The 14,960-nt window shown below is 49.5% G+C and overlaps 1 protein-coding gene across 4 annotated transcripts in view; it reads right to left on the bottom strand.

Moving 5' to 3' along the window:
* The window catches only part of EARS2 (glutamyl-tRNA synthetase 2, mitochondrial), a 29,896-nt gene that overhangs the window by 13,923 nt on the left and 1,013 nt on the right, over nucleotides 1-14,960 (bottom strand). Inside the window, exons 1-4 of one of the 4 annotated variants that reach the window (XM_013989675.2) lie at nucleotides 14,759-14,909; nucleotides 12,514-12,558; nucleotides 9,434-9,589; nucleotides 3,960-4,149 (exon numbers count right to left, since the gene is read on the bottom strand). In XM_013989675.2, the coding sequence (XP_013845129.1) occupies nucleotides 3,960-4,149; nucleotides 9,434-9,589; nucleotides 12,514-12,523 (356 nt within the window). In that variant the 5' untranslated portion in view covers nucleotides 12,524-12,558; nucleotides 14,759-14,909. The other 3 variants (XM_003130468.4, XM_013989676.1, XM_013989678.2) reach the window with 3 other exon arrangements.

The following is a 14,960-nucleotide window of genomic DNA, read 5'->3' as shown; positions in this document are numbered from 1 at the left end:
GCCACTGTAATGATATTTATCACACTGCATACATATAGCACAATACTACTCCCTGTGTTCAATAAACTATACTTTAAATCCAAAAAAAAAAAAAAAGCACTTGTGACAGGCATGAGTCCTATCTTTGTCTCTGATAACTGTATGACCTTGGGCAAGTCATTTAACTCTTTCAGCTGTTGCATCGGTCTTTTTTTTTTTTTTAACCTGCCCCGTGGCATATGGAATCCCCAGGACAGGGATCAGATCCGGAGCCACAGTTTTGACCTACACTGCTGCCACGGCCACGCGGGATCTTTAAACCCCATGTGCTGGGCCGGGGATCGAATCTGTATCCTGGCGCTACAGAGACGCCACGGATCCCTGTGCACTACAGCGGGAACTCCTGTTTCTTCAGTCCTGAACGAGGATAATGAGGTTACTGTATGGACACTGAAGTGAGATCCCATAGTCCAGCGGCCCCAGGTCGGGCTCCCTTCTTTCCTGCTGATGCGGAAATGTCCCATGTCACCCAAGGGAGTGAAGCACGAGTGGATCATGACTGGTGTCATCAACTGTGCAATCCTGTTCCCCTATGTCCCCTGACCCATCCAGACAGGACCAGGCTAGTCACTGACACTCAAAGAAAAGCACGCTTGGAAGGGAAGGGAGGATTAAGGTCCTGGGAAATGTTTCCTCCCCAGGTGAGAGTGAGAGCGAGCCCCAAGCCGCTGTGGCCCCTTTTAACTGATGGGCGAAGCAGGGGCGGCAAGGGAGGCAGAGAGAGGCCAAAAGAGACCACCCCCCCCGCCCCCGGCTTCTCAAAGCAGCTGGTTTCACCCCAGAGTCCCCCATCTCCAGACAGCTGCAGAATGAGAAGACGAATGTCCATGTGGGTGATGCTCTGGTTCCACAAAGGGTGGTCTGTGGACCCCCAGCATCCACGGCACCTGGGAGCTTATGGAAAATGCAGCACCTCAGTCCCCGCCCCAGACCTGCTGAATCAGAAGGTGCCTGTGAACTAGATCCCCGGGTGACTCTTTTTTTTTTTTGGCCATGCCCCTACCATGTAGAAGTTAAGTTCCTGGGCCAGGGATTTAACCTGCTCCACAGCAGCGACCCAAGCCGCTTCTGTGACCACACTGGATCTTTAACCCACTGAGCCACTAGGGAACTCCCCCAGGTGATTCTTCTGCACAATAAAGTATGAGAAGCTCTGACTGTCCTTTTAAAACGGAGTACTTTTGCAAGTACTCACTACTTCATCTCAATAGCATCCTGGAACACAAATTTAACACATGCAAGAACAGTCCTTGACACTGGCCTAAATATTCAAACATAAATGGAGGCACGGATTTCAGGACAGGGCATGAGTTTAATTTTAAAAAAACAATCTTCTGGGAGATCCTGTGGTGGTGCAGCGGAAATGAATCCGACTAGGAACCATGAGGTTGCGGGTTTGATCCCTGGCCTTGCTCAGTGGGTCAGGGATCCGGCGTTGCCGTGAGCTGTGGTGTGGGTCGCAGATGCAGCTCAGATCTGGTGTTGCTGTGGCTCTGGCGTAGGCTGTAGCTCCAATTAGAGCCCTAGCCTGGGAACCTCCATATGCCATGGGTATGGCCCTAAAAAGCAAAAAATAAATAAATAAAAATAAAAAATAATCTTTTGTCCACGGGCAAGTAGAGCTTTTACGATTTAAAAAAAGAAAAGGCAGGTGTTCCCATTGTGGCTGAGTGGCAATGAACCCGACTGGTATCCATGAGGACGCGGGTTTGATCCCTGGCTTCGCTCAGTGGGTTAAGGATCTGCCGTTGCCGTGAGCTGTGCTGTAGGTCACAGATGAGGCTTGGATCCCATGTTGCTGTGGCTGTGACATCGGCTGGCAGCTCCAGCTCCAATTTGACCCCTAGCCTGGGAACTTTCATATGCTGTGGGTACAGCCCTTAAAAAAAAAAAAGAGAGAAGAAAAAAAAAAGCAGAAGTTCCCTGGTGGCTCAGTGGGTTAAGGATCTGGTGTTGTCATTGCTATGGTGTGAGTGTGATCCCAGGCCTAGAAACCACCACAGGACGTGTGCCAAGAAAATTAGAATAAAAAAGAGAAACTTAAAAAACAAACAACAAGCCTCCCAAAACAATGCTGCAGTGAATGTCGTGACCATGTACCAACATCCAAGCTCTTGTGCAAATAGTTCAATAAAATCAGAACTTGAACACTATAATACTAATGATAGTATAAGCCATAAAGGGCCACTAGAAGGTACCTATCAAAGCTGCAAATTGAACCTGAAATTCCACATCTAGGGAGGTAATCCAAGAAACACGATGCAGCTGCACAAAACGACATATGCCAACATTGCTCATCCTTACTCCCTTATTTCTGTCAATCTTTTTTGTCGCTTTTCTCTTTTAGGGCCTCACCCATGGCATATAGGGAAGTTCCCAGGCTAGGGGCTGAACTGGAGCTGCAGCTGCCGGCCTCCGTCACAGCCATGGCAATGCAGGATCCGAGCCATGCCTGCAACCTACACTGCAATTCTTGGCAATGCCAGAGTGCCAACCACTGAAGGGGGCCAGGGATCAAACCCATGTCCTTGTGGATACTAGCTGGGTTCATGACTGCTGAGCCACAACGGGAACTTCCCACTCCCTATTTTTAATAACAAAAAATTAAAACTGGGTTGGATCCCTGGCTTCGCTCCGTGGGTTAAGGATCCCATGGGGGTTTTTTTGTTTTTTGTTTTGTCTTTTTGCCATTTCTATGGCCGATCCTGCGGCATATGGAGGTTCCCAGGCTAGGGGTCCAATCAGAGCTACAACCGCCAGCCTACACCACAGCCACAGCAACGCGGGATCCGAGCCGCGTCTGCAACCTACACCAGAGCTCATGGTAATGCCGGATCCTTAACCCACTGAGCGAGGCCAGGGATCAAACCCGCAACCTCATGGTTCCTAGTCAGATTTGTTAACCACTGAGCCATGATGGGAACTCCAAGGATCCCATGTTGCCGTGAGCTGTGGTGTAGGTCGGCAGCTGCAGCTCCGATTCGACCCCTAGCCTGGGAACTTCCATATGCCTCAAGTGTGGCCCTAGAAAGGATAAAGGGAAAAAAAAAAAGGCGGGGGGACAGGACAAACCAAATAAATGAATAATTTTACATGCCTGAGGCCCAAGGCGGCAGGCAGAGCTGATGTGGCTCCTGTGATCCCTGCCTGCTGGTGTTTCTGCCTTGTGTCTTTGCTCTTGAGTGTGGGCTGCACCTAGTAACTTCCTCCTAAAGAACAGAGTGGGACACTGCGATGGTGTAAGGTCCCCAACTGAGGTGTGTGGACACGGCAGCTCCAACCTTCCTAGCTCCCTCCCGCCTTCTCCCTGGCTCACCCCGAGGAAGCCAGCTGCCGAGCTGTGAGCTACCCAGCAGAAAGGCCCACGAGGCGAGGAACAGACACCTCCAGGCAACAGCCTTGGACAGAGATGGAGGCAGATCCTGCGAGGGTCCAGCCCTGAGATAACCACAAGCCTGGCCAAGACGGAGAATCAGCTTTAAGAGAAACCCTGGGGCTAAGGAGCCAGTTAAGCTGGGCCCAGACTCCTGACCCAAGAAACCCTGAGATAAGATGTTTGGGGGAGTTCCTGTGGTGGCGCAGTGGAAACGAATCCAACTAGGAACCTTGAGGTTGTGGGTTCGATCCCTGGCCACGCTCAGTGGGTTAAGGAACCCACGTTGCTGTGAGCTGTGGTGGAGGTTGCAGACCCGGCTTGGATCCTGTGTGGCTGTGGCTGTGGTGTAGGCTGGCAGCTGTAGCTCTGATTGGACCCCTAGCCTGGGAACCTCCATATGCCAGGAGTATGGCTTTAAAAGGACAAAAGACAAAAAAAAAAAAAAAAAAAAAAAAAAGATGTTTGGGGGTAATTTGTTATGCAGAAACAGCTAACCAACACACCCACCCCTGGGGAGGCACCCGTGCCAGGCTGGGGCTCTCACCGGGGCGTCTGATGGTTCCTCAGGGCCTCCCTCTTCAGCAGCTCCAGCCGCTGGGGTGAGCAGAAACACGGGTAGGCAGCGCCGCTCTTCAGCAGAGCTTCAGTGGCCTGGGCGTACAGTGCGAGCCGCTGAGATTGCAGGTAGGGCCCAGCAGGACCTCCCCGGCGGGGGCTCTCATCAGGGGGGATCCCTGGAACACAGGCAGAGAGAATAATCACCCCATGATAGCAACTATGACACATGCGGCACAGGTTCCCAGACACTGTTCTAAGCACCCAGCACGTATAACAAAGCATTTCACCCTCACAACAATCCGTGAGGCTGTTAACTCTTATAGTTTCCCGTTTCCAGATGAAAAGTTAAAGCAGAGAGGTTAGGAGTTCCCGTAGTGGAAGAGTGGTTAACAAATCCGACTAGGAAGCATGAGGTTGCGGGTTCAATCCCTGCCCTCGATCAGTGGGTTAAGGATCCGGCATTGCCCTGAGCTGTGGTGTAGACTGCAGACTCGGCTCGGATCCTGCATTGCTGTGGCTGTGGCGTAGGCCGGCGGCTACAGCTCTGATTGGACCCCTAGACTGGGAACCTCCATGTGCCGTGGGAGCGGCCTTAAAAAAAGGCAAAAAGACAAAAAGACAAAAAAAAACAAAAACAAAAAAAACAGAGAGGTTAGCCCTCAAGGCCGCATAAGGTGGATAAGGACTCAGAGGGAGGTGCGTGCACCGGCTCCACAGTCTACACCCTCTGCTGCACAGCATCCTCTTCCTCCATCCTGGACCCGGGGAGGGAGGAACTAGCTCAGGCCTGGACCAGCGGCCCCAGGAGTAAGACACATAGTTCAGGGACAGCTCGTCAGGCCCCGTCTGGACCTCTGGCTCTGCCCCTGACTGGCTGTGACAAGCAATAGTGCCATGCGCCTGCCAGGCTGCTTTTACGTTTTGTGATCTCAAGGCTCAAAACCACCCGACCTGGTCAGTGCCGTGATCACTCCCATTCAGTAAAGGGGACAGTGGGGCACAGAGGGACTGTGTTAGGTCATCTGGCCAAGGACAAGGGGCAAAACTAGATTCAAAGCCAAGCCAGCTCTTAACCACTCGGTGGACTGCCTCTTTGCATTTGTCTTTTTTTTTTTTTTTTATTTAAGCGCCTCACCTCTGGCATATGGAGGTTCCCAGGCTAGGGGTCTCATCAGAGCTACAGCTGCCAGCCTACACCATAGCCACAGCAATGCCAGATCCGAGCCACATCTACGACCTACACCACAGCTCACGGCAACGGCGGGTCCTTAACCCACTGAGCAAGGCCAGGGATCGAACCCGCAACCTCATGGTTCCTAGTAGGATTCGTTAACGAGGGAGCCACGACAGGAACTCCCAGTATCTTTCTCTTGACAATCATCCCAAGGCTGGAATGAGACGGCCTGAGGGTCGGCTTGGTGCCCTCTCTGGCAGGTCTAAGCATTCAGGAGACCCTGGCTGCGGCAACCACTGGTACTGTCGATATTGGGATTTCTCTGTTTGTCACCTAACCCAGAGGGATGGAATCCCTTCCCCATCTAACCTTAATGTGTTTATCATTTGGAATTATCCAGGGTTTAAGAGCAACTCCACCAGGAGAACTGAAAACAGGTTCACATGAAAAATAGTATGTAAGGAGTTCCCACTGTGGCTCAGTGGGTTAAGAACCTGACATAGTCTCTGTGAGGATGCGGGTTGGTCCCTGGCCTCGCTCAGGGGGTTAAGGATCCAGCATTGCCACAAGCTATGGCATAGATCACAGATGTGGCTTGGATCCAGCCTTGCCATGGATGAGGCATAGGCTGGCAGCTGCAGCTCCAATTTGGCCCTTAACCTGGGAACTTCCATATGCCACAAGTGTGGCTGTTTGGGATTAAAAAAAAAAAAAAGAGAGAGAAACAAAACACCAAAAAAAAAAAAAAGTATGTAAATGTTGTTTTACTCACTGTAGCTCAAAAGTAGAAACAATTCAGGGAGTTCCCATCAAGGCTCAGCTGTAACTAACCCAACGAGGATCCATGAGGATGCAGGTTCGAGCCCTGGCCTTGCTCGGAGGGTTAAGGATCCAACATTGCCAAGACCTGTGGTGTAGGTCGAACGCATGGCTCAGATCCTGAGTTGCTGTGGCTGTGGCTGGCAACTATAGCGCCAATTCAACCCCCAGCCTGGAAACTTCCATATGCTGTGGGTATAGCCCTAAGAAGACAAAAAGTAAAATAAAATAAAAAACAACAAAGAAAGTGGAGCTTTAGGGGTACTTCGAGGCAAAAAGAATATTAAAATATTAAAAAAACAAAACAAAATAAAACATGGAGTTTCCATCATGGTGCAGAGGAAACGAATCCCACTAGGAACCATGAGGTTGCAGGTTTGATCCCTGGCCTCGCTCAGTGGGTGAAGGATCCAGTGCTGCTGTGAGCTGTGGTGGAGGTCGCAGATGCGGCTGGAATCTGGCATTGCTGTGGCTCTGTTGTAGGCCGGCGGCTACAGCTCTGATTAGACCCCTAGCCTGGGAACCTCCATATGCCATGGGTGCGGCCCTAGAAAAGACAAAAAAATAAATAAATAAAATGGGTGACGTTGGGAACGGCAAGAGAATTTTTGTTCAGAAGGGTGCCCAGAGCCACAATGTAGAAAAGGGAGGTGAGCACAAGACTGGCCCAAACCTCCACCGTCTGTTTGGGCAGAAGACAGGTCAGCCTCCCGGACACACTTACACAGATGCCAACAAGAACAAAGGCATCACGTGGGGAGAGGTGACGCTGATGGAGCACTTGGAGAATCCCAAGAAGTACATCCCTGGAACGAAAATGATCTTTGCTGGCATTAAGAAGAAGGGAGAAGAAGATCCCGTCATGGCTCAGTGGTTCACGAATTCAACTAGGAACCATGAGGTTGTGGGTTCGATCCCTGGCCTTGCTCAGTGGGTTAAGGATCCAGCGTTGCTGTGAGCGGTGGTGTAGGTCACGGACAAGGCCTGGACCCCGAGGTGCTGTGGCTGTGGCTCTGGCGTAGGCCGGGGGCTACAGCTCTGATTAGACCCCTAGCCTGGGTACCTCCACGTGCCACAGGAGCGGCCCTAGAAAAGGCGAAAAGACAAAAAAACAAACAAAAACCAAAAAACACAGGACTGCATCTCAAAAAAGCTACTAATGAGTAAAAATCGACCACCGCCTTATTTATTACAAGACTGAAATGTCTCATGACTATACCGCATTTAGATTGATCTCATACACTGGAATTCAGATCACGTACAGCTGATGGAATGTTTTATGTTGGACGGTCCTGATTTAAATAAGACTGGTTGGTGGCTAACTGCATATGGTCAGCTTTCTGAATTTTAGCGGTAATTCCCGTTCCACAAGGACTATCACTGTTTTCCCCTTCTACAGAGATGATTCAACTGGAATGTGGAGAGTTAAACTCTTCAGGAAGATGGTGAATACCTTCTCAGAACCTATAGGAGATTGGTTTTATATTTAGATTTCTATAACTGGTCTTATTAAGATATTTAAATGCTGAAAAGATCCCTTCACCATCTCAGAGGACAGAGCAAGATGCACCCGTGTTTCAAGTTGTGTTCACTAGCCCGTTAAACTGAGAGTGCCCCTTCATCTTTTTGGTCTTAACTACGCCAATTTGATTAAAATTATCTGTATGTAAAATACTGCCTTGGGAGTTCCCGTTGTGGCGCAGTGTTTAACGAATCCGACTAGGAACCGTGAGGTTACGGGTTGAATCCCTGGCCTTGCTCAGTGGGTTAAGGATCCAGCGTTGCCGTGAGCTGTGGTGTAGGTCGAAGACATGGCTCGGATCCCGAGTTGCTGTGGCTGTGGCGAGGGCCGGTGGCTGTGGTGTAGGCTGGTGGCTGCAGCTCCGATTGGACCCCTAGCCTGGGAACCTCCATATGCTGTGGGAGCGGCCCAAGAAATAGCAAAAAAAGACAAAAAAAAAAAGACAAAAAAAATAAATAAAATAGGGGAGCTAAACTGTCAGCACAGATTTGTAAATTATCTGTTCATAAAGGTTAAGAATGAAAAACAAAATCACAGATCAGGAAACAAAAACACCCCCCCCCCAAAAAAACCCCACCTCAATCCTGAGTTTCTGCTATAAACTTCCATAACAGAGGGCAGAAAGGAAATCAGTTTCTGCCCTTTAAGAACCCAGAGTTCAGTTAATCATTTACCTGAAATTAGAATACACAGTTTGGTGTTTCTGGCATTTTCCCTCGGGGAGCTTAACTAGTCATACCTGTTCTGACAGGTAGGCTGCTGTTGACCTGGGGAACACGCACGCTCCCTCACGTCCTCCCCGAGCTTAGGTGACCTTGGGATCAAACCTCCCATGAGAAGACTGGCCTCCGAGGCTATGCACATTTTTGGTGGACTCATACAATGTGGTTAAAAAAAAAAAAAAAATCTGGGCTCAGATTTAACAGAGGGAAGTTGTCATCCAAAGCAAAGTAAAGGCGTTCCTGTCGAGGCTCAGTGGTGGCGAACCCAACTAGTAGCTGTGAGGATTCGGGTTCAATCCTTGGCCTCACTCAGTGGGTTAAGGATCCGGAGTTGCTATGAGCTGCGGTGCAGGCTGGCAGCTACAGCTCCAATTCGACCCTCAGCCTGGGAACTTTCCAAATGCCATGGGTGCGTGCTAAAATGACTAAAAAGAAAAAGAAAAAACCCCCTTAAAAATCCTGGCATTCTGGTTCGTCCTGGAAACTAGGAGATATGACAAGGTGGGGCCAGGATTCCCACATGGGAAAAGGGGCTGGTGCTTTCTCTGGCTCACCGCGGCCTGAGAGACCCCGTTCCATCTTCCATCTGGCCTGCGTTTCCTGCCTGCACTCAGTTGGAAATGAGATTCTGAGATAAGAACAGGAATCTCTCCGATTTGACCCTTAGCCTGGGAACTTCCACATGCCATGGGTTCAACTCTAAAAAGAACTCTCCCCTCCCCTCAAAAAAAGAACAGGAATCTCAAAAAAAAAGAGCCTTGGGGCTTCTTTTTTTTTTTTTTTGGTCTTTTTAGGGCTGCACCCATGGCATATGGAGGTTCCCAAGCTAGGGGTACAATCATAGCTACAGCCGCCAGCCTACCCCACAGCCACAGCCACACCAGATCCAAGCTGAGTCTGTAACCTACACCACAGCTCACAGCAATGCTGGATCCTTCACCCACTGAGCGGGGCCAGGGATCAAACCTGTGTCCTCATGGTTACTAGTCAGGTTCATTTCCACTGAGCCACAATGGGAACTCCCCCTGCCTTTTTTTTTTTTTTTTTGGCAGGGGGCTTCAGCATCTTTCCAGGCAGCACCTGCCACCCCAGGCAGCACAAACGGACCCATCTCCCCAGGGTCTTGGCATTCTCCACCCCGGGCCCCAAGGGAAGATCTCCAGGCTCCTGTTCCTGCTCCCTGCGTCTTCCCTGGAGAAGGGTCCTTTCCCTGCCAGCCTCACCTGCCCATTCCAGCATGTCCTCGATATTCTCTGCTGCCCCGGGCACAAGGCGGGTCTGATCCGTGTCTTCCAGCCTCAGGATGAAGCTCCCTCCGTGCTTCTTGGCAAAGATGTAGTTATATAGGGCAGTGCGGAGGCCGCCCAGGTGCAAGAAGCCTGGCAGAAGAACAGAATAGCTCAGATCAGGTTGGGGAAGAAGAGCTGACCGGCCTCAGCTGAGGGGCAAGTAAGCTCAGCTCATGGCAAAAGGCAGGGCCCAGGAAATGGCCATCCTAGGAGTTCCCCTTGTGGCTCAGTGGGTTAAGAACCCAACTGGTATCCATGAGGATGCAGGTTCAATCCCTGGCCTCGTTCAGTGGGTTAAGGATCCAGCACTGTCATGAGCTGTGGTGGAGGTCTCAGACTCAGCTTGGATCCCGAGTTGCTGTGGCTGTGGTGTAGGCCAGCAGCTGTAGCTCCTATTCGGTCTCTAGCCTGGGAACCTCCATATGCAGCCCTAAGAAGACACACACACACACACACACACACAAAAAAAAAAAAAAAAAAAAAAAAAAAAGAAATGGCCAGCCCTGTGCCATCTTTCCAGCCAGCACCAATCAGGCTGCCACAGGAAAGGACTGGGGTGGTAGACTCATTTACACTCATTCGGGAAGTGGAGGGTCACCTGAGTTTTGGAGCATGTTACTTTGTAAAAAGGCTCTGATTCTCCCCAACGACCCTGGTCATTCTACTTTGAGATGTGCCTTAAGGCCGAATTTCTTGTCTCTCCCTTTTTGTTTTTTTTAGGGTCACACCTAAACCCCATTTGGTCTTTTCCTACAAATCAGCAAGGAAATGGGAATTACAATCATAACAGGAGTTCCCTGGTGGCTCGGTGGGTTAAGGATCCAGCGTTGTCACTGCTGTGGCTTGGATTTGATCCCTGATCTGGGAACTTTGGCATGCTGCAGGCACGGGGGGGAAACCTCCGAGGCATACGGAGGTTCCCAGGCTAGGGGTCCAACTGGAGCTACAGCTGCTGGCCTACACCACAGCCACAGCAATGCCAGATCTGAGCCATGTCTGGGACCTACACCACAGCTCGCGGCAACACCAGATCCTTAACCCACTGAGTGACGCCAGGGATTGAACCCAAGTCCTCATGGATGCTAGCTGGGTTTGTTAACCATTGAGCCACAAGGGGAACTCCAAGGCCGAATTTCACCCAAGGAATAAGCACATGGTTTTCACTGACGCTACATCACACGTGGATTTAATTTATGCAAATTCAATGAATTGCTTGAGGGAAAAAAAAATCACAAATTTAAATTAGTGTGAAGTTACATTTTGCACATACCCTCTACGCACTGTATCTGACTATCCACATCAGACATTTTTTTTTTTTTTTGTCTTTTTTTTTGCTATTTATTGGGCCGCTCCCGCGGCATATGGAGGTTTCCAGGCTAGGGGTCTCATCGGAGCTGTAGCCACCGGCCTACGCCAGAGCCACAGCCACACAGGATCCAAGCCATGTCTGCAACTTACACCACAGCTCACGGCAACGCTGGATTGTTAATCCACTGTGCAAGGGCAGGGACCGAACCCGCAACCTCATGGTTCCTAGTCGGATTCGTTAACCACTGTGCCACGACGGGAACTCCCAGACATTTTTTTTTGGGGGGGGGTGATCTTTATTTTTTTTTAGGGCCACACCTGTGGCACATGTAAGTTCCCAGGCTAGGGGTGGAATCGGAGCTGCAGATGCTGGCCTAGACCACGGCCACAGCAATGCCTGATCCTTAACCCACTGAGGCTGGGGACTGAACACGCAGAAGATACTAGTCGGGTTCTTAACCTGCTGAGCTACAACAGGAACTCGCACATCAGATGTTTTGAATGTCGCCTACTTAACATTTCAAGCGATGGCTTTAGATATTAACGGAAAGTAATATTCGACCACACTGTATTTCTCTTTACCCAAGTTTAAACCTTTTTTGTTTGTTTGGCTGAGCCTGCAGCACGTGGGAGTTCCTGGTCCAGGGACCGAACCTTTACCGTGGTAGCCACCTGAGCCACAGCAGTGATGATGCCAGATCCTTAACCCACTGTGCCACCAGAGAACTCCCTACCCAAGTTTAAGCCCTTAAGATTTCACTTTTTCATCATTTCTGACAGAAAAGTTGAAGTGAACTGTTTTCCCCAGGCTGTCATCCCCCTATTACCCCCCACCTTCTCTGATCCAGGCCACAATCCTGTCTCCACAATGAATGAGCTCATCTGCCTCTCCAGGGACAGAAGGCAGCATGGGACAGGAACCACTCCTCTGAGGTCAGGCAGACTCCAGCTCAACACTGATTATGTGTGTGACTTTCCTCTAGTTATTGCAAGATCACCACAAAACCAGAGGTCCCCAAGACAGAAGACAGAGATCTAGTCATTGAAAGCAGGACGTCGTCCATCAAATAGACCTGGATTCAAATTCTGCATCCACCATTTACTAGTTGCTACCTCTGGGGCACTGGATTTTTGTGAGCTTCAAATTTCCTAATGTGTTAAGATTAAAAACAAAAACAGACACATTTCTTGCAAGGGTGCTATGAGGCACAGGGCTGACCATAGTACATGATTCAATTAATTTCAGCTCCTGTTACGATCTATGTTGCTTGATAATTCTTCTAACTATAGTCGACAGCCTTGCCCATTTGGGCTTTTCCTACAAATCAGCAAGGAAATGGGAATTACAATCATAACAGGAGTTCCCTGGTGGCTCGGTGGGTTAAGGACCCAGCGTTGTCACAGCTGTGGGTTGGGTTTGGTCCCTGGTCTGGGAACTTCTGCATGCTGCAGACACAGGGGGGAAAAATCATTGTAACAGACACTTCTGTTTATTCAGTGCTTTCTATGAGTGCCAGACCCCACCAAGTGCCTCAGCTTCATGAGCTCAAACCAGGAGGCAGGTACTATTACCAGCACTGTTTGACTGACAGCAAAATACAGGGGTTCAGAGAGGTTAAATAATTTGCCCAAGTCACACAGAGAAGAAGTGGTAAAGCCAGAAATCGGGCCCACACAATCTCAGGCCTTGGTACCCAAACTGATACCTGTTCGCATGCTGTTGGCAGTTCACAACCAAGTAAGTACAGCAACTGAAAGTAAAAGTTTAGCTGTAGGTCAATTATAGCTCAATAAAACCAAAAGAAAAAAAAAAAGAATGTCAATGTTTAGAAACTAATAGCATTTTTTTTTTTTTTTTTAAATGGCTGAACCCATGGCATTTGGAAGTTCCCGGGCCGGGCTGCAATAACGGATCCTTTAACCCATTGCAACAGGCTGGGGATGGAACCCTCAACTCTGCAGCAACCTGAGCCACTGCAGTCAGATCCTTAACCCACTGTGCCATAGTGGGAACTTGTAGAAACAAATAGCAGTTTGACAGAATAATTTTATATCTGCTGAATCTGATAAAAAGAAATAATTCCATTTTTTTCATCTTTTAAGTGCTTCCTTTTTCTAGTAGTTTCTTTATATTGATTTTATAAAAGTATTAATCCTTAATTGACTAGAAATCAGAAACAAGTCCTTTCACTAGGAGTAGAAGCACACTCTACACTACACTGCCTGTCAAGAAAGATCCTTGGAGTTCCCGTCTTGGAGCAGTGGTTAACGAATCCGACTAGGAACCATGAGGTTGCGGGCTCAGTCCCTGCCCTTGCTCAGTGGGTTAACGATCTGGAGTTGCGGTGAGCTGCGGTGTAGGTTGCAGACGCGGCTCGGATCCCGCGTTGCTGTGGCTCTGGCGTAGGCTGGTGGCTACCGCTCCGATTCGACCCCTAGCCTGGGAACGTCCATATGCCGTGGGAGCGGCCCAAGAAATAGCAAAAAAAAAAAAAGAAAGATCCTTGTCAGAGTTCCCCTTGTGGCTCAGCAGGTTAAGAACCTACCACCATAGTGTCGATGAGGAGACAGGACACTCAGTGGGTTAAGGATTCAGCATTGTTGCAAGCTGCGGCATAGGTGACAGATGGGGCTCAGGTCCAGCCTTGCTAGGCCTGTGGCATAGGCCTGCAGCCGCAGCTCTGATTCGACCCCTTGTCCAGGAACTTGCATATGCTGCAAGTGAGGCCCAAGAAAGAAAGAAAGAAAGAAAGAAAGGAAGGAAGGAAGGAAGAAAGGAAGAAAGAAAGGAAGAAAGAAAGGAAGAAAGAAAGGAAGGAAGAAAGAAAGAAAGGAAGGAAGGAAGAAAGGAAGAAAGGAAGGAAGAAAGAAAGAAAGGAAGGAAGGAAGAAAGGAAGGAAGGAAGGAAGGAAGAAAGGAAGGAAGGAAGGAAGGAAGAAGGAAGAAAGGAAGAAAGAAAGGAAGAAAGAAAGGAAAAAAGGAAGAAAGGAAGGAAGGAAGGAAGAAAGAAAGAAAGGAAGGAAGGAAGGAAGGAAGGAAGAAAGAAAGGAAGGAAGGAAGGAAGGAAGGAAGAAAGGAAGAAAGAAAGGAAGAAAGAAAGAAAGGAAGGAAGGAAGGAAGAAAGAAAGGAAGAAAAGAAAGAAAGAAAAGAAAGAAAGAAAAGAAAGAAAGAAAGAAAAGAAAGATCCTTGTTACCCTATGCAGCTGGGATCTTGCCACAAAGGTAGCTTTGTGACCCAGAGGTTCAGAATGAAAGGTTCTCCGGATGTAAAGGGTGCAGGAGGTAGCCTCAAAGAGAAAAGAATTTGGGGCACTGGTGGGGAGCCCCTGACAAGATCTCCACCAGGATATACAATGGACCCCTGCCTCACTCTCCGGTTTACCAGGTCCCAACACTAACCACAGGACCTTTGTAACTCCTATTTCCTTTGCCCAGAAGATTCCTTCTACAGGCTTCACACACCCCGCTCCTTCTTGTCCTTTGGTTATCAATCTTACGTCGCCTCCTCAGTAGGGCATTCTTGAGCATCCTACTAACCCTCAGTCTCCTACCCCGCTTCATTTCCCTCATGGTACACAAGAATGTTTAAAACTACCATTATTTTTATACGTGTTTGATGGGGCCAACTACAGTGCAGGCTTCTTGGGAGCAGGGGCCCTTCTTTCTCGATGACCTCTGTATTCCAGAGCCTAGAACAGTTTCTACTTAATACACATTTATTGAGTACGCAAAAGAAGAAAGGGACGGAAACAAAAGGTGCACTACAACAAACCCGAAAGTCCTGGCAACACGAAAAACTTCCGCTCCTAAATCTGTTTCTGCTTCTGTAAAACGAGATCGTACGTCCCGCCCAGTCTGACTCCACCGGAAGGGATTCGTTTGGGAACGTGGGTTGGGGGGCAATAGATCCTGTGGGCCTCGGCCTGCGGCGTCACGGCCGATAAGGTTACCTGTGGGGCTGGGGGCGAATCGCACTCGCACCGCAGCCCCGGGATCGCTGCTCAGGCTGGCCTCGCACCCTCCCAAGGGGCGGCCCAAGGCCGCCAGGTGCCTCCCGGGCTGCAGCAGCCTCTTCACGAGCACCGCCATGTGGGGCGGAATCGCACACGTGGGCTTCCCTGTGCATCACTTCCGGGGACTTCTTCCAGCCAA

Source organism: Sus scrofa, chromosome 3 (genome assembly GCF_000003025.6).
Source record: "Sus scrofa isolate TJ Tabasco breed Duroc chromosome 3, Sscrofa11.1, whole genome shotgun sequence".
NCBI lineage: Eukaryota > Metazoa > Chordata > Mammalia > Artiodactyla > Suidae > Sus > Sus scrofa.
This window is presented reverse-complemented; position numbering and strand designations above follow the sequence as displayed.